At 45.2% G+C, this 19,401-nt stretch overlaps 1 protein-coding gene across 7 annotated transcripts in view; it reads right to left on the bottom strand.

The window, feature by feature from the left end:
• The window catches only part of LOC119172707 (hemicentin-1), a 262,978-nt gene that overhangs the window by 19,415 nt on the left and 224,162 nt on the right, over positions 1-19,401 (bottom strand). For 2 of the 7 annotated variants that reach the window (XR_012894907.1, XM_075892892.1), the window contains one exon: positions 3,071-6,102. The exons of 2 other annotated variants lie outside the window; for them this stretch is intronic. Coding sequence is in view for 2 of the 5 variants with exons in the window: in XM_075892892.1 (XP_075749007.1) it covers positions 6,048-6,102 (55 nt within the window). In the remaining 3 variants the exon portion in view is untranslated. Of the gene's footprint in view, positions 1-3,070; positions 6,103-13,334; positions 13,408-19,401 lie in introns of those variants that run through there. 3 more of the 7 variants (XR_012894909.1, XM_075892891.1, XR_012894906.1) reach the window with 2 other exon arrangements.

Below are 19,401 nucleotides of genomic sequence, written 5' to 3' on the forward strand. Positions count from 1 at the left end.
TAGCTTCACGCACGTATGTGGTGCATTGTATTACATATTGACCTAGCGGACAATTAAACGAATTACCGTGTCTGTCTTTCACCTCCTGTTCTCTGTTTCTTTCTACTGAAGCTCTCGCACAGTGAAATGACGTAATTTTACAGCAGGCCTGTACACTCGAGCTTTACCGTATGTGATTGATGAATAAATTATCATGGCAAGTCAAGTCAAGTAAAGATCCTTGACGATGTGGCGCATACCCACGCTGGGAGATTGGCCAAGAACTTATAGTTTTCATAAATTTCTTCCTTAATAACGGCTTAAAATCAACCTATTTACGAGAAAGAAAATAAAGATGCAACAAGACGAATTTGATGGTTGAATTGTAAATAATCTGTAGTGTAATGCAATAAAGCGTCATATTTGATTTGATATGAATTTAGAAATTTTATAATCTACCGAACAATGATTTCAACACTTAAACTTCTTTGAACTTTTGACGAACTCCTGCAATACGTCAACCACCTTCCCGTCGCTTTGGCCTAGAAACAAAGCCCCGAAAGAAAGCACATTTTGAGCATTTAAATCTATTCCGAGAAGGTGGCAAACGGCACCTAAAGTGTTTTTACGTAAGGCAGAGAATCTATTACAATAAATGAGGTAATATTCAGTTGACTCATTTACTCCACAAACAGGACAATGAGGGGAGGCTGCCAGACCAGCTCTGTGTAAATATAAAGTTAGCTGTGGAATTCGACAGTGCAGTCTAGTGATTGCGACTACCGTTCCTTGCATTTGGCATATTTTACTATTCTAATGGTATAACAAGTGTTTCCATTCTGGTGTGGCTGTTAGTGAAGGTGTAGAATATTCTTCTAACAGTAGTTTCCTTCTTAATCTAGCGCTTATCAAGAATTTCGATGCCGGTAATACATCAATAACAGGCCCATTTAAAGATGACTTTGCCAGCGCGTCTGCCCTTTCATTCTTATAAATGCCCTTATGTCCTGGAACCCAGACCAATTTGATCAGATTGAGATGCGAGGAAAGTAATGCTTTGAAAGCACTCTGAGCATGCGAGTTCTCATCTGCAGTAAGGGAAGCACATACTGATAGTGAATCCGTTAAAATTGATGCGGACCTTACTGAAGCAGTTATTTTACGGAGAGCTAGAATTATCGCAAAACATTCTGCTTCAAATATGGGCACAAAATCTGGAAGGCGAAGCGAAAAGCACCAGTCTAGGGCAGGAGAAAAAAATACCAATTCCACATGTTTCTTCCCTTTGCGACGCATCAGTTGCTATGACTGCTTGTATTGGCGTATGTGCCAGGTAATCTCTTAATATAGCTTTTAAAAAACTGAGCGGCATCAATTTTGAATTTTTCGAAAATATATCATCAAACTGTAATTTAATAGCATTGTTAATGGTACTGATTAAATGAACAGCATTAATTTGAACGTCTAAATCATCTAGAAAGCACTGTATAACCAGAATTTGGGGTATACGAAATCTCTACCAGTATTGTCCAAAAAACAAGTCAGGACGGTCAATAAAAGCTGTTTCTAAGCGCCTTACCGGCGATTCATACAGCCTGAGAAATGCCTGTTTAGCTAAAAATTTAAATTACCCGACACGCACTCCCTTCATTTTCTCCTTCATCATCGTCCTCTAGTTCAATTAATTATTAAATGAATTACCGTGTCTGTCTTTCACCTCCTGTTCTCTGTTTCTTTCTACTGAAGTTCTCACACAGTGAAACGTCTCATTTTCACGGCAGGGCTGTTACACTCGAGCTTTACCGCATGTGATTCATAAAAAAAATTATCATGACCCGAAATGCACTCTCTTAATCTTATCCTTCAGCGTCATCCTCTTGTTCCTCTTCTGATTCACTCAGGGAACGCCAGAGCGTATTTGTGCGGCATTGATGCAATAACTTTGATGGGCGAGGACGAACTCGCACAGAAAGAGAGAGATAAACTGATAAACAGAGAAATTCGTGGTAAGGCGAGATTCGCACACGCGTTTCCACGATCTAAAGGCGAGCGTCATAACAACTCGGCTATCGAAGCCCACTAAGTGAGCATAGCACAGCCTTAAACACTACAGTGAGCAAAGGGGTGAGAACGGCAAGTGAGCGTGAGAAGAAACATGAACATGAGGGAAAGGAGGAATTGGAAAACGGATTCATAGAGAGAGAGAAATATTCTGAAAAAAAAAAGAATAGAGAAAGAGATATAGAAACAAGCTGAATAAAGAAGATACTAGCAAAGGAAGCAAGCATAGCCATGAGCAATATAGTATTCTATGTTATAGCGAGAGAGAGAGAGAGAGAAAGATAAACTTTATTTGCGGCTAGACGCACGTTCTCTTCGCCCAGAGGTGGGTTACTTCCTCATTCCAGGTAGCCGTGGCTAGTGGGGCATCAACATTTAACCGGTTTTGCGGCAAAACCAGTTACCAGGTTATTCGATTAATTGGTTTTTCAGTTTGAAAAACTGCATAACCAGATTGACCAGATATTCAGTCGTTTATTTGATTAGCAAAGTCGTCATATTCGCATAATCGAATAACTGGATTTTAATTTTGTAATGCTAGGATAAATATTCGTTTTTCTTGGATCGTGTTTTTAGGAAACATTGCAACCATTTGTACAACTCCAATATGTGCTTTTATTGACCTTCTGATATTGTTCATTTGTCTCAAAAGGGGGACGTTACGTAAGTCACTAGTGATGACGCCTTTTCAAAGGCAGCTAGTGATTACTCATTCACAAACTTTCTGTTAGTTATGAATACCCGCATTATGTGAAAGTACGTTGTTGCGAAGCGCATCGATGTCGCTGACGCCGGCCGATCCCGAAGCTGCCAACCACTGTTGCGAAGCGCACCTCCGACGACGTTACGAAGGGCGCCTCGAAATCTCACCGCTGCAACCACTGTTTCGAATGAAGGCGACGCCAACACGGTCCCGAAGGCGCCACTGCTTCGAATTCCACCGGGAAGGTCACCAACCATTTGGTAGCGTAGGTTTCTCAGCTCGCGACTGCTTCTGCGCAGAGCTGATAGACGAGCGGACGAGACGACGGTGAGTTAAACAAGGTTTATGTACAGCATATATACAGAGGCGTTACAAATTCGGCACTGGGGCCGACAGAGACGCGAAGAGCTTCTCTCTAACACATAGCTCTACTCTCAAATGGGTCTGCTAACACCTAGCTCAACTGCGACACACATGTCTGCTCTCCAACAGGTCTGCTAACACATAGCTCAACTCTGACACGCATGTCTGCTCTCCAACAGGGCTGCTGCTCGCGACGCGCCGCAGGGCTTCTTTTATATGCACCGGGTGGATTCTTTGAATAACAAAATGTCCAACCAGAAGCGCCGCTGGTCATGAGGTCAGACTCCTCCAATGGGGTCTCCGCTGGGCCGCGTCATTCTTTCTCATCGAATCTGGAGAGGCTGCGCTGCAGGTGGCTGCACCGAAGGACGAGTGCCGTCACAAGGCATTGCGTCAGACCCGCCAGGCAGGAATACGCCGGTTGTTTACTCGACGGGCTCGCGGGCTGAGGTGACTCACTGCACGTGCGCGCCAGAAAGGCGCCGTCGCGTGAGGACGCCGTTGAGTTGTTGATCGCGTCAGGCGGGCTCGCGTGCTGGCCTTGACACAGATTGCCTTTTTCAGAGGCACGGACGTTCGCTGTGGACTCGCAGGCATAACAGCACCCCCGCCGCCAGACAATGCCCCGGAAAGACGAGCTGCTTCCACGTGGCTCGGATGTCAGGCGCGCTCGTTCGCCAGGTCCCTCCAGGTTTGCCTCCAGGGCCATGGGGAGAATGCAGCTCCAGACTCTGTTCCGGAAACACATCCCATTCTTGACGACGGATCCCAGCTCCACTGGCTTATCACCACAACTTGTCGACCAGCTTCGCTCGTCTCTGACGATCCTTGGTTTCAGCACTTGTCGATGGTTCTGCAACTTGTCAAGACAAAGTATAGTACAACATATACCTAGCTACGCGTCTATCGGAATTTCGTTCCCTCTACATCAAGAGGCACATGTGGGACACAAGACTCTTAAAATGACAACTCAATTTTTTTACACGTGCCATAACTTAACGAATTAGAATACAACATAAAGTTGGCTCTTTGAGCTCACTCTGGACGAGAGCACTCAGCAAAGGTCGTGATGAGGTCAAAATTTTGCCCCGAATCGCTAGCGAGAAACCGAAAGGTGGAGAACACACACGGCTCAATGCGTCTGCATTAGCGTTTACCTTTCCTTTTTTGTAGCGAACGTCTAAGTTGAGCTGTTGGAGTATCGCGCTCCACCTTAGTTACCGGCCACTTTTAGGCGACGATACCTGTGCAGTACTAAGGGCTGCTCGTACTTGCGACGTTGCACATCTGTGTAACTACAATAGGGGAGTCCAGATTTCTCATAAAAAGGAACATTCCTTCTCAGCCCCTTCTTCTGGACTTCACTTAACCTAGGCTCTAGGTTCAACTGTTCCAAGATTACCTCCGATCCCCTTTCGATTACATCACTGGAACTCAAAATTTCTGCTCCCTCTTCCTCTGAAGCATTCAACAGCAGATTTACGACTGCTTGACGTTGAACGTATGGTTTCAACAAATCACTGTGGTAAATTTTGTTCGGCCGCCTTTCTAATTTCACTTCATAATTCGTATCGGAAAGCTTAGATATTACTTTGGTGGGCCCTTCCCAATGAATCTCAAGCTTGTTCCTTCTGAACGGCCGCAGCAGCACTACCTGATTTCCTACTTCAAAAGCGCGCTTCTTCGCCGATTTGTCGTAGTACTCCTTCGACAACATTTGTGAAGCTTTCATGTGGCTTTCCACTAGCGCTTTAATCGAGAGGTCCTCACGCTGCTCTTGAATGAGCGTTTCTAGATCAACCCTCGACAGCTCACTCCAACTTTCCGCTACAGGCGAGAGCGTTGCAGCCCTCTCGCTCTGATTCAATGGCGCCATGTCGTCTCCCCTTGCTACGGAAACCACGCCGGTCGCTTCGGCGACGGGCCGCTCGCGTGACTGCTCACATGACTCACACGGAAAATTTCTTCTCTGAGGTTCCGTCGACCCGCCGACAAGGTCACTTGAGAGTTCACCGCATTGAACAAGATCAAGCGCCTGCGAAAGCTTCCGCGCTTGCGATCGCGTGAGGGCCATGTCCTCGCCTAGTACGAACGGTGGCAGTTGGTCGCGAATTCTCTGACCGCTGACCTGAATCGTCGGAGAAGCTACGCTAGGCGCCCGCGAACACTGTAGGATTGCCAATTCTATTCGCTTCAACTCGAGGCGCTCCTGTCTCTCGGCCTCCTCACGGCGTTCTCGCCTTTCAGCTTCTTCACGTTCGCGAACTTCTCGCCTTTCAGCCTCCTCGCGGCGTGCTTTGATATCCGCCCAGGCCTCATCGACTTCCTCAGCCGACACTCCTTCATCCTTCATGATCTCAAGGATCGCCTGCTTTCGTTTCGCACGGCCCACAGTAATGCCGAGTTCTTCACAAATTTCGATGAGTTCCTTCACTTTAAGGTTCTCCATCGTTCACACTAGCCTCTTGCTGTTCGCCCCTGTTAACAATTTACTTGCCGTACCCACTATAAGTCAACTAGCAAGACGCGCAAGCAATTTTTCACACTCCCGTGTTTACCCCTCCGCATTAACTTTGGTTTCAAAGCACTTCGACTTGGCTTGAAACGATCAAAGCTCACTTCAATGCTTCACACAGCCCTTCTCTAAACTACTACAACCTGAGCTAGAGTAGTCTGGTGAACTGAGGGGGAAACATCAGGCACTCACCGCATCGATGTCGCTGACGCTGGCCAATTCCGCAGCTGCCAACCACTGTTTACGAAGCGCATCGATGTCGCTGACGCCGGCCGATCCCGAAGCTGCCAACCACTGTTGCGAAGCGCACCTCCGACGACGTTACGAAGGGCGCCTCGTAATCTCACCGCTGCAACCACTGTTTCGAATGAGGGCGACGCCAACACTGTCGCGAAGGCGCCGCTGCTTCGGATTCCACCGGGAAGGTCACCAGCCGTTTGGTAGCGTAGGCTTCTCAGCTCGCACCTGCTTCTGCGCAGAGCTGATAGACGAGCGGACGAGACGACGGTGAGTTAAACAAGGTTTATGTACAGCATATATACAGAGGCGTTACAAATTTGGCACTGGGGCCGACAGAGACGCGAAGAGCTTCTCTCTAACACATAGCTCTACTCTCAAATGGGTCTGCTAACACCTAGCTCAACTGCGACACACATGTCTGCTCTCCAACAGGTCCGCTGCTTGCGACGCGCCGCAGGGCTTCTTTTATATGCACCGGGTGGATTCTTTGAATAACAAAATGTCCAACCAGAAGCGCCGCTGGTCATGAGGTCAGACTCCTTCAATGGGGTCTCCGCTGGGCCGCGTCATTCTTTCTCATCGAATCTGGAGAGGCTACGCTGCAGGTGGCTGCACCCAAGGACGAGTGCCGTCACAAGGCATTGCGTCAGACCCGCCAGACAGGAAGACGCCGGTTGTTTACTCGACGGGCTCGCGGGCTGAGGTGACTCACTGCACGTGCGCGCCAGAAAGGCACCGTAGCGTGATGACGCCGTTGAGTTGTTGATCACGTCAGGCGGGCTCGCATGCTGGCCTTGACACAGATTGCCTTTTTCAGAGGCACGGACGTTCGCTGTGGACTCGCAGGCATAACAATGTACAGTTAAGAAACGGGAAGTCTTCGCATTAGCCTTTAGTGGTTACGTCAGTAATGAATTAACGAGCTGCACATGTTACGTCGGTGCGCATCCAAGGGCACTTAAATTTCGAAAAAGCTCTTAGCGAGACTAAATTTCGTTTCCGAATATTCGAGTTACCAGGTGTACGTGTATTCAAACCGGATAAGCAAAATTCCTGTTTCTTTAAATCCGGAAAACCAGATAACCGACTTTCAAGGCCGGATTCGCTTTTTTCTGTTTAACCGGATAGCCGGTTTCGTGGATACCTGCAAGCCCTAGTGGCTAGACGCTGACGCCCGAGCTCTTTTCACCAGCCGCAGCTGGTCCTCAGGGTTTACCGTCGTCAGCAACGCCTCCCAATGGTCTTCTGGATTTTCTTGTAGGCTGTATTCGTTCATGGGCAGGACGCTCGGGTTGTTTCGACGACCCCATACCATGTGGTACAGGGTGTTTGCAGAGTTCAAGCAGTATTGACAGTTCCTGCTGTAGTTGTCGAGTATACTGCGTGTGGTAATGTACTGGGTGGATAGGTAGCCTTGTCCGGGTCACCGCTTGCTCTCTACTCAAACTTTCGTCAGCAGGTGGATAGTGGCGTCGTTGCTTCTGGTAGTGCGCAAGTATGTCGGAGTATTTTCTCGGTATTGGCTCCTCTGCGTTTCCGGAGTCCGAGTATCGCTGCGGAGAAGACCGGTGTAGATGCTCTGTGGCTGCGACACGCAGCGCTCGTTTACCCAATGAAGATTCGTGCCCCAGTGTCCAGAGGATAGTTGCGTCTTTGAAGGCGCACTTTAAGAAGATTTGAAGGGCTGATTTGCCAATTGATCCCTTTTGAAACCAGTGACACGCTTCTTGTATTTCCGCCACGATTGTTACCGATAAACAACTTGAACAGATTGATAACGCGATCCCCAGTTCCTCCGCGGTGGTTGCATCATTGGCATACGTCGAAGCAGCAGCAAGCTTCGTACCTTTTTCATGCACCACGCAGGCTATATATTTGTTTGTTTCTCGGTATTTAGTGGCATTTGTGTATTCTATGCTAGCGAGTTATAGCAACAGTGAGAGCATACGATACAAAGTATAGCGAGGGATGGGAAAGAGAGAGGTCAGTGGGTGAAAGCCTAGCCAAGCTAAGACCAGCTCGCTATCCAACAGTTCTGCTGTGACCTAGCCTTCCACACCTTCGCGCAAGTAGCACTTATAGTTTTTTTTGAGTGAGTGAGTGAGAATTTAATAGAAGGCAGAGAGGTAGAGTTTTAATCTACGTATCATCTATAACTTGATTTGTCCTGATAATCTTCGGCTACGCGATTTTCTTCGCATATAGTCTGTTAATGATATTCACTGTACGCTCTACTTCACAGTTGTTAAGTGCGCCAGGCAAATGAGAGTTCCACTAAGTGCTAAACTCACCTACGGCTTCCCACGAAATTCAAACGATCTAACGATCTTGTGCCATCGCGTTTTGTGTGTGTGTGTGTGTGTGTGTGTGTGTGTGCGTGTGCGTGTGCGTGTGTGCGTGTGCGCGTGTGTGTGTGTGTGTGTGTTACCAAAATTAATCTAAGGTTGAAAATAAGCCTCTAAAAGAGGCGAAGAAATGAAGAAAGAAAAAGCGGGCTGGTATATGCTGAGTATGCGAATGATATAAAGACTTGCTCTTGTTGAGATGCTTGTTCTCGTAATTGACTCTCAAGTGCAATAAACGGTCTCACGTCAATAATCACAAGAACAACCACATGGACCTTATTGGAAGCCTAGCACTGAAATGTGAGTTCGGAGCCCAGAAAAACAGAGTGATAAAAAAGAAAGAAGAATCGTATAGCGGCTATCTATCAGAGAAGGCCTCATCTCACCGCTTTGTTTAGATATTAAACACGCCGGCGCTTTCATCAAAAAATGTGTAGACTGTCCTTGCAAAACCACAGATCGCAATCATGTTTTCACAGTCGCAAGCATCGCACTAATGTCAACCTATGTTCTTGTAAAAAAGCATGAAAATTTGTTTTTAAAGATTGCCAGAACAAATAAAGACGAAGGGACCATCACCTGGTCAGCCGCAAAATTAAGGCCCCAATAGACTACCTAAACATATCAAAAACTGAAGGGAACGCCTAATGCCTTGCGAGGAAGCAAGGAAGCTCGTAAGAATACTGGTTAAATATTTTACTCTTCATTTTTATTTTCTTATCACTTGAATCGGGAGACACGCAGAGTCAATGTTTGAGCTGCTTTCCTTTCACGCTTCAGCGGGCTCTTTTAAATGACGTTTACACTAAAAGAAATTGGATTTCATATCTTCGCCACTTGTCCGGTAGGGGAAGTGCTGCTCGGACTTAATTAAAACTGGAACGTTGAGTCTTTTCCCTGTCCATTTGTAATAGCTGAGTCGTGCTCTTATAGGGAGAGCCACAAATAGTGTAGCAAGCAACAATAAGTTGTCAGCGGTGGCCATACTGGAAACGAAGATAGATCGATGGTTCTTCTTTTTAATTCAATAAGCAGTCCCTTCCCCATTAATTTTGAGCAGCGTGGGAGACCCTTCTGACATGGCATGGCCCGAGGTGTGTGCATAGGCATGGTAACACAGAACCTCAGATAAAGAAGTTTTGCTTAGTGTATTCAATACAGACGTTATTACAGAATACATTGAGTAGTAAACTTCGATTTAAAAACGGGAAAGCTTTTTTCTAGTTCTGTACACTAAGGACACACAGTAATATGGTTCACTGAGCGTTTAAGTTACTTGTTTGATTTATCGTACGTGTGTAGTGCTGTGTACTTTTTAACAATTTGCAGCTGAAACGACCTAATGAGGTTTGTTCAAATCGATTCGTATAGCGCTGTCATTGCTGAGGTGTTTCTTCTGAGGTGTTGAGGCTGGACTCAAAATTTGAATTCCGGTTTTCATCTAATATTTGCAACTTTCTTTTGGTTGGCGCTTCCCTTCCCGCCTATGTGATGCTTACTCCAGCGGTACCTGGAGTTGTCCTCAGATATTTTGTTATGCACGCCATGTCACACGCATCTAAGCAATGGATTAAAAACGAAGGTGTGAAGGAGCTTCCCTCGACGTAGATTCCAACAGGGAGCGTTTAATCCGCTGCTAAATTCTCTCAGTGCACATTTGCGCGCGTTATTGGTCATATCAGTCATTTTTGTTCAGATACGAAAAATAAAGGTGTTTTCGTAGCATTGGGCTTCAATGCAAACGTGAAGAACTATGACATTCATATACTTGAAGAATTGCCCTTGCTGTACATTCAACGGCAATGCACGCTAATAGCGAGTGAGGCGGCGTACTGGCGAGTATAGCATAGCGGATGCGTGTGCGGGGAACGTTTGCCCAAGCAAGGCGTAGCCGCTCCTTCTTTTGTATCGAGTCCCAGAGCCTCGGTTTCATGTGCGCAGCAGGGTAGCCAGCTGCCCTCCAACGTGGCCTCAATTACACTGCCTAGTGATTTACATAGCCTAACCTGTCCGTCCAAGCCAGAATTAAAGTTGCGCAAGCTTTTTAACTGCTTTAAGATGTCGTAAAATGAAGAAGCTTTGTAGCTTCCTCAAGTGTGCAGTTACGGTCACCTTTCCTTCGCGTTATTCCAGTCTATCTATCATTTTTTTATTTATATATCTTCATTCAGTTATCATAGTATTACTTTCTCTCTCACCATCACTGTAATATAATTGTTGGGTTTTAACACCCTAAAACCACGATATGATTCACAGAGTTGTCGTAGCCGGGGACTCCAAATATTTTTTGACCACCTAAAGTTCGTCAACGCGCTCCTAAATTTATCTAAGCCCGAGCCCCGCCCCGGTATTCTAGTAGTTATGGCACCCGCCTGCTGACCCAAAGGTCGCCAGGTCAAATCCGGGCCGCGCCGGCTGCATTTTCGATGGAGGTGAAAATGTTTTAGGCCTGGGTACTTAGGAGTTGCTTTCACGAAAGCTTATACCACGTTAATTGGAATTACTGACAGTGCGGCGTGCGATGTTTGCGGCACCGACGAAAATATCGAACACCTGCTGTGTCATTGTCCTCGATTTGCCTCAGATAGACAAGTACTTGCCAACGCAATGCGGCGACTGGATGATCGGCCTCTTTCTGTGCAGGTGCTATTACAGCAACGTACACATGCCTCGACAGCCCACAAGGCAGTGAAAGCCCTGCTGTGTTTCCTGAGAAAGACAGGCTTGTGTGAACGCCTCTGACATGCGGTAGAGTTCTACACGCTGCAGTGAAATTACTGTCAGTCTCTCCCCCACCCCCTTTTTTCCCTCTCTTCCCTCTTTCTCGTCTTTCTTGTCCCCTTCCTTAATCCCCCAGTGTAGGGTAGCCAACCAGATGTCTTTCTGGTTAACCTCCCTGCCTCCTCCTTTTTTTGTTGCTTCCTTCCTTAGGTTTACGGTAACGTTAAAAAAACCCAGGTGGTCAAAATTTCCGGAGCCCTCCACTACGGCATTTTTAATATGCATGTGGTGGGTTTGGTACGTTTAAATTCTAGATACTATTAATAGTAAATTTCAGTACACAGGCATCACCATCATTCATCTACAAGGCTAGCAACTGGAGGCATATTATGAAGCCCGATATGCACCCTTTCTTTTTTTTTCTTACAAAAAAACAAAAACTCCCCGTTACGTGAGATGTTCTTAGTGCAGCTGCACCGACATCAGCAGTGCAAGCGGCGCGACAACAGCAGCCATTGAGTGACACGGCAACAGATGTTGCATCATCCGCCACTACAAAAGTGATTGCTGAAAAAATGCCACTTCAAATGTCAGCTAAATAAACACAATTCGCATGTAAATGTGCGAACTTTTCAGAGGAAAGCGCGGCAACGCGAAACAAAATTGAAAGTACGGTTGGAAACGCTATCAACATCAAATGAAGAGAAAGATGCTCTGAAATGCACCTGAATTGGATGGCATAAAATATCCAATATAAAATACGCAAAGAGAAATCTAAATTTTTGGTTACCACAGGAAATTAAACACGTAATATTGAATAACTCTAAGCATGGTCGAGCTGTGCCCGCGTTGTGCGAGATGTAACCGAAGTCGAATAAGCCAAAATACGTGCCTGGACAAAGCTGCTCCTTTCCTAACATGCTTTAGGTCTGGGCTATTTCTACTGTATAGACCAGCTTTGCTAACGTTCACGCATCATGACAGCGTGAAATATTAAACAAAAGACACGTCCAGAGAGAGAAAGCGCATGTCCTGTATGTGTGTGTACCCTGTTGAATTTTTCTCGTACGATGCATGAGTGCTCGAATGACCTACTACATCCTGTTTATTCGCTTGTATTCCCAGCATATCTTCATACAGTCAAACCTCACACCAACGCCGTGACCTGCTCCTGCACCTTTCCCAGTTGTCGTTGCCTTCAGTGCCACTAGCGAGTGGCCTATGTTTATTTCAATGTACCCATTCCACCACTGTCTACGCTGTTCCCGTGCAGGAATTCCGAATACACAAGAAATCCGCATAAAGGCGATCGACCTCACGCGGGAATTTCCTCGTGAATATGAAAGTTTTCGAACGCCTAGAAGGGACCCATTGCAGCCTGGAAGAAACCATATTTCAAGTCGAGGTCCATTCGCGTTGTCTTGAGCTTTTATTCTCCCTTATGCAGACTTACTTTTCCGAGACTTAGTTGGTGGAAAGCTCTCCCCGAATTAGCTTGCCAGTCCTCCTCCTCCTCCTCCTCCTCCTCCTCCTCCTCCTCCTCCTCCTCCTCCTCCTCCTCCTCCTCCTCCTCCTCCTTCTTCTTCTTCTTCTTCTTCTTCTTCTTCTTCTTCTTCTTCTTCTTCTTCTTCTTCTTCTTCTTCTTCTTCTTCTTCTTCTTCTTCTTCTTCTTCTTCTTCTTCTTCTTCTTTTCTTCTTTTCTTCTTCTTTTCTTCTTTTCTTCTTCTTCTTCTTTTTCTTCGAACCTTAGTGAAATAAAAAGAAGGAAAAGCAATTTGGCTGATTCAAAGGCCATCTGCAGCGATGCTGCTGTATAACGTAGTTTCTTGCATACAACTGATTGCACGGTCGAAAATCGAGTACGTGCACGCTGATATGCTCGCCGAAGTATCTCCCACGCTCCAACTGCCAGAACTGCTCCTATCTTTACTGTTTCAGAAGACCAGTCGAGAGAACGAGGGTAATGGTTAAAGTTTCCTTTCCCCTCCTTCCGCGAGCTTACCTATTCCATGCCGTTTAAGCGGAACTAATTCTGCCCACAACTCACTGACCTGGTGCTCCACCGCAGACAAAGAGAGAAAAAAATGCTTTAACATTCCTAGCGGGCTCTGCGTTGACGGCCCAATGTAGCCGGTGACGATTTGCGCTTGTTCCCATTTTTTTCCTGTATCGGTTCGGATACTCACGCACAATTTTCGCGTCTGCCTTACCCTGCTTCTCTTTTCCGCCAGTACCCTCTGTCACCAATGGAACTTTTTATTTTTCTTGTTTCATTTTGCTCAAGGACAGAAATGCTCGGAATGCACGCTCGGCGAAAATTTCCTTCATTATTTTCTATAGCAGTGTTTCTTTCCAAAGGGTCATGTACAGCGCTCACTTCATCAAAAGGTTAAGAAAACTGAAGGAACGTACATTCAGAAGCTCAGAGCTGCTTCCTTGTCTTCAGTGTTGTTTGTACGTGCCCGTAGATATCACGAAACCTGCATTCGCGGATATAGCAGACAACTTGATTGTGTGAAACACAACCAGTACAATATGTAAGTTTAAACGGGTCTGCCATTTTAAGTGCCAAGCCACATATCAAGGGGTCTGCAAAGTCATTTGATTGATTGATATGTGGGGTTCAACGTCCCGAAACCACCATATGATTATGAGAGACGCAGTAGTGGAGGGCTCCGGAAATTTCGACCACCTGGGGTTCCTAAACGTGCACCCAAATCTGAGCACACAAGCCTTTAGCATTTTCTCCTCAATGAGAAAGGCAGCTGCCACAGCCGGGATTCGATCCCGTGACCTGCGGGTCAGCAGCCGAGTACCTTAGTCACTACACCACCACGGCGGTGTGGGTCTGCAATGTTCGACAAATGTGCACCCTTTTGCTATGCCTCCTAAGACTCTTAGGAAAGCGTCTTAGAAGACTCTTTTTCTTTCTCTTAAGAATCTTAGGAGACATAGTTTTCAGTTGATTGATTGATTGACTGATTGATTGATTGACTGACTGATTGATTGATTGATTGATTGATTGCAAAACGACGTTGGCTCGTGGCCCACGTTTCAAATATGGAAAGTTTTGCACCATCACAGTAGCTATGAGTGCAGCTGTCATTTTGTACCTATATTTCAACCCTTCTCTATGTGCCTTTCTCATTGTACTGCTCACCTGTGAATGTCCAGTGCGCTGATCGAGGTGTTTATCAGAATAACGTCAAAAATACACAAACGTATCCAATTGCGTGCGAACAACTTGAGAGGAAATGCATCGCCTCATCGTGATTATGTGTTAGAGTAACGTACTCTCTCATGACCAAGAGTTCATGCAAGTGTCTACTCTTCCGTATTATCATTGCACGCATAAAACCTTGCTTTATTGAAAATATTGAAGTCGTTAGAAAGGCGGCTCACAGAAAGCAGTTCTGGGGACTTCTTGTTATATCATTATGACATTCTCTGCAAAGTGTCATGTAGACACCAAGCTTAAACATAGCTTTTCAAGTAAAGCGTTTATGTTTTCTCTTCTTTTCGAGATCCTTCATCCTCAATTAAGCCTTAAGATTTATAACAAATATTTATTAGGTAAATGAACAAAATGTTGCCCTGAATGCTTGGCTGGTTTTTCGCGGAGTGTCATAACTTTTGAGGATTTATAGGAGGGGGCCTTTATGCATAATATAACTAAGCAAAACTTACCTGTTTGAAGATTTAGACTATTTACCATCATTTCAATCAAACAATGTTTCTCGCGATCATCGTTTAACGAGGAATTCTGATGTGGCATCTTATAAATTGGGACTGACTTCTTCGGACCATATATTTTGCTTATTCTTACAGCTAAAAAAAAGGGGGGGGGGCGTAAACCAAAGAGCCCTGAAGGCACTTGAACACCGCTGGTGACTCAAGTAAACTATATACCTCAGCTTATTGCAATATAATATTTTGCATTTTATTTTGTAGTTGTGTTTTTCAAATGACATGCCTGTTACTGGTAGATCTGAGAACCACCGAAACAATTACACTCGTAAAAGGACACTGCTGAGAGAAATCCGAAATCCGACTGCTGTAGTAAAGCTCTCGTATGTTTTCGAGTGCGCAAGGCATTTGCCCCACTTCCTGGTCCAGTCTTGTTTCAACAGGAAGCTCAAGCAGGCGTATCGATCTTCGTCCTGACAACATGCGGAAGTTGCACTGCTACAGAAGGAGCGTTGTGTTTTGCGACAAGTTTTGCGACACGAGAAAGCTCTGAGAGCGTTGTCGGCCAGTGGTGTCAGTTCGAACTCCTGACGTTTCGCTTCACCGGAGGACATTGTCACTGTAATTTTTACTCTCCTGCTGCTCTCTATATCTCCCTCATCCTCCTCCACTGACAGCTTACACAAAACCAAACAGACCCTCAAAACGCTCGACCAAGCTTCACCCCGTATCCGTGCACGTAAAACGGTTACATAAAACTTTCCGCGCAGACCGCTCACTCACGTGCTTTCTCTCTCTCTCACTCTCTCACGCACATACGACATAAACACAGATAAGCGACAATGCCGCACTATCGAACAACTTTAGCTGCTGCTCCCGAACGCACGTAGAAGCAAAGGTGAAGCGATAGAAAACGAAGTGCACGACGCGGAGTGGCGGCAGAGAGCTGACAGGTAATAAATCCTTCTGGAGCTCCACGCGGGAACAGTTTGTCGTTAATAGACTTTAGTTCCGCTTTTGTGCTGCACACGCAGGATAGGCGAGCAGCGACCCTCTAGCGCAACGAAGGAGACATGTCTGCCGTGCGGATGAAGTAAGGCAAAGAAAAAGAGATAGTTCTTGGGGGCTCCGAGTAAAGGGACCTAGCATGAGTAAGATTACGAGGAGGATAGGTGGATAGAGAGAGAGATAGAACTACGGGAAAAAGTAGGAGAGTCCCGGTGATTCTGATTAGATTTACGACCGTTGTCATCACCCGGCGCATTGCAGCGTATGCCATTTTCCTGACGTTTTTCTAGTTTCTTTTTTTCTTTTTTGCACGTACTTTTGTGTCTGCGATTTTTTTTTAGAGTTTCAGTTTTCCCATTTGAGTTTAATTCTTCGTTGACGCTTGGCATTTTTTTGCGACGTCCTCCAATTTCCCTCGTCTTACGTACGAATGTACAACAACGACCTGATTCTATTTAATGTCGAGCTTGTTAAAGGTGCCCATCTGTATTCCCGAATATTACTGCATTTTGTGACTTCAACGGTGTTGTGTGACTACCTTCAAATTGAAGCGAGGAAAAGCCTACGAGTATAAATCCTAAAGTACGTCACCACCATCAGGATTAGCTCACCAACAACGACCGCTTAGTGATCTAGTACAGGCAGAAAGAAAAGTAGTACCCAAGCTCGCTGACCATGGTTAAACCACGTTGCCGAAATACCGGAGACATGCATGCGATACTCTGATGTTTAGTTCTCAGCGGTGTGTTTCTACATAAAGTCGGTGTCACGGTGATGAGAACAGCCGTAAGAGGGGTTATAATTTTGTTAGCGGTATACCCACTTTGACGTCTACACAGGTTACTTACAGCTTTTGTACATCTTCTTCTTGAACGTACTGTCACTTCAGGTGCAAGTTCCTTAGCTATTATCGAAGCAGTCTCGGGAAAATGCCAACTACAAGTAAGTAATAAATATTATTTATTAGAGGATCCAGGTGTCAGTCATCCTATGCGCATATTTGTTTAGGTTGCTTTTTTACAAGCTGCGAACAGCAGCTGTGTTTTGTAACGAATCCGAAGCGGGTGCGAAACGATGGTTAAAAAATAACATGTTTCGTTAACTCCAAAAATAACTACATGATTTCAATTGTTACTAACGGCGCACAAACAGTTACGCATGAATGCAACATTGTGCGCGTAGGATGTAGTTGTATATGATCAAACTCGCGTTAAGCACATAGCTGGTCAAAAATTTTAGCTTAAAAATTCGACTGCAGCCCCTTTCACAGATTGGTTTGCAACTATGCCACGTAAAACAACCACGTTATTTCAGATTGTATTTATGCAAGTCGGTTTTTTCAAGTTGACTTATCTCAAAAGCAAAGCTGCATCGTACACTTATCTAACCAACAGAGTTCTAGGCACGTAAATTAATTCGGACAGCGTTAAAGTGTGGCCATGCTGCATGTATTTGTGGGAATCACAAATATTGAGTTTTTTTTACGTTTATCGTAAAATAAAGAGTGGTTTTAATTGAAAAAAAGTCAGATCTATCTTTTCAGGAAAAAAGAACCACAGTTTCGAGCCAAATTCTGCTTAGTTGGTGAAAACTGCAGTAACGATTATTGTCTTGACTGTCGTAGTTATTTCCATAGTTCAGGAATACTCAGCCGAAGGTCCCAAAAGCAAGAACGAAGACCCTGCCAGTTGACATCTCTCGGCGCCTCGCTTGCCTAGAAATATGCCCGCAGTGTCTCGTATCGCATCGGACGTCGACAAGGGGGACCAGTTTCTCTCTGTGAAAAACGAGCTCTACGTTCACGTGCCCCTATTTCTCACATTATTTATTCTTCGCTGCTTTTCTTCAGTGCCTGACCGCCCTTGTTATCCTAGGTCGTAGATGTGCGTTACATCGCCCTGCCCACTCCAATTCAAGTCCGGTTGTGTGTTCCTGTGAGTGTGGCCTAGACACCATTTACACGTCAAGTACGTCGGATGAAAAGTGCCCAGGGATGGCAAGGGGGCGTGAGCGATGCAAGCGTATGGGACGCCCTATTGATGCTGTATTCTAGAAAAAGGTGGTGGTGCTGGCCTTTTTGTGGGTGAATCATACAAGTATCTCACAAAGAGAGACGGATGTTTTGCACTACGCCGTTGAAAAGCCCCTTCTTGCGTTTATTTTTATCCCTCAGACGTACAAATGTCTTCACGAGACTTCGGAGGCAATTCGATAACCTTTCCTGACTTTCCCATTTTTCCATCTTTTCTCGTGCGTTCGCAGTTCACTCAGTACAAGACTAAGATTCAGCCTTCGGATGTTCAACGTGTCCCGAAACCGATCGCTTTACCTTTGCACATGCTTGATAAGATTTCTTCCATCTTTTGCTCAGTCGGTGCTTTTTCACAGTGGTACGGCATAGAAAGCAACGTCTCATTTTTTTCTTCTCTCTCTTTTGTTGAACACGGGTCAAAGCAGCAACTATAGTGGTCATAATAGATGGCTGGACTGAAATAAGATCATGTATTTGTTTAAAATTGGGGATATAGCCATGGGAAAAAAAAGGGCACTGTACCCGACCCTACTCGTTTTTTTTTTCTCTTCTCCAGGTTATCGCCAGTTTTCAGCCACCCCGCTGTCAGATAAATAGCCCCATACAGACGTTTTTGTAAAATTTATGGCTAGAGGATCACCACGATAAAATGTGGTCCCCGATGCTTAGCTATCTGGGATCTCTGCGACCAGCAGGGGTTGCGTACTCATAACTCGTCGACTGAAAGGATAATAAATGTCCCGTACAGGGCAAGGCCAGATTGGCTTCCATCGTCTCGATGAAGTTGCTGCTGGTTGCACGTGCTGGAAAGATCGAGGCTTTCATGTGAATTCAAAGAGACTGAGTGGCCTCCAACAATCGCTCCATTTATATTTCACCTCAACCCTTCCTTTACTGAGCGGGATACGAACAACGAGTTTCCACGTGTCGATCTGTATAATTTGTTACGAGAGCTGCCACTTGAATAGAGCAATCATCTGGGACAAACAAAGTTTGGCAAGGTCGTCTTCATCACTTCTTTCTCACTTGTACAGTCCTCACATCAACGTACTTTGTTTCTTCTTTATTCTGTTTTTTTTTGTGTGTGTGTGGGTGTGGTCAATTGTAAATTGCCATATGCCTCTCCCGCACTTGTATGTAGAGCTGATAGACACGCGTGCTAAGTGTAGCTTTTTTTTTATGACGTCTACTTAATTTTCAACTTCAAAAAAAAAAAGTTATCATTAGATTACATTATTCGTAAGGCGGGAAATTCTGATGGTGCAGCCGGAAGCTCTCAAATTACCCTATCTCCTTCCATTTCTACATTCAATTGGTTGGCTTCCTTGCAACAGGTTTACGTTTGCAAAAAAAAAAAATCACGCTTTAAAGCAAGATTATAACTCCGAAAATTCATTAGTGGTGCAGTTAAACCGCACCGTCCCTGCGGTTATTTAAGAGCAGCCACATAAAAAAGTACTTACAGAAAAATAAATAAGGGTCGTAATAAACTACTGAGAAGGCCCGTTGAGTGAAAAAAAAAAGGGTAGGCTGAAAACGCGAGGACTATAAGCGAACACACACACCAGACCGAAAGCTATATTGTTTCTTCAAATAAACTCAGTTCATAGCTTTCTCTCGTCTTTTGTGATTTCTTATAGTACTTGTGTTTTTTGCGCAGTGTTTTTTTTCATTCAGTATCCTGCACTAACTCGACTACATCACGCTCCTTCTACTGAGAAAGCGCCAATTTTTATCTGGATGAGCT

The sequence above is a fragment of the Rhipicephalus microplus genome, chromosome 4, assembly GCF_043290135.1.
Source record: "Rhipicephalus microplus isolate Deutch F79 chromosome 4, USDA_Rmic, whole genome shotgun sequence".
Lineage (NCBI taxonomy): Eukaryota > Metazoa > Arthropoda > Arachnida > Ixodida > Ixodidae > Rhipicephalus > Rhipicephalus microplus.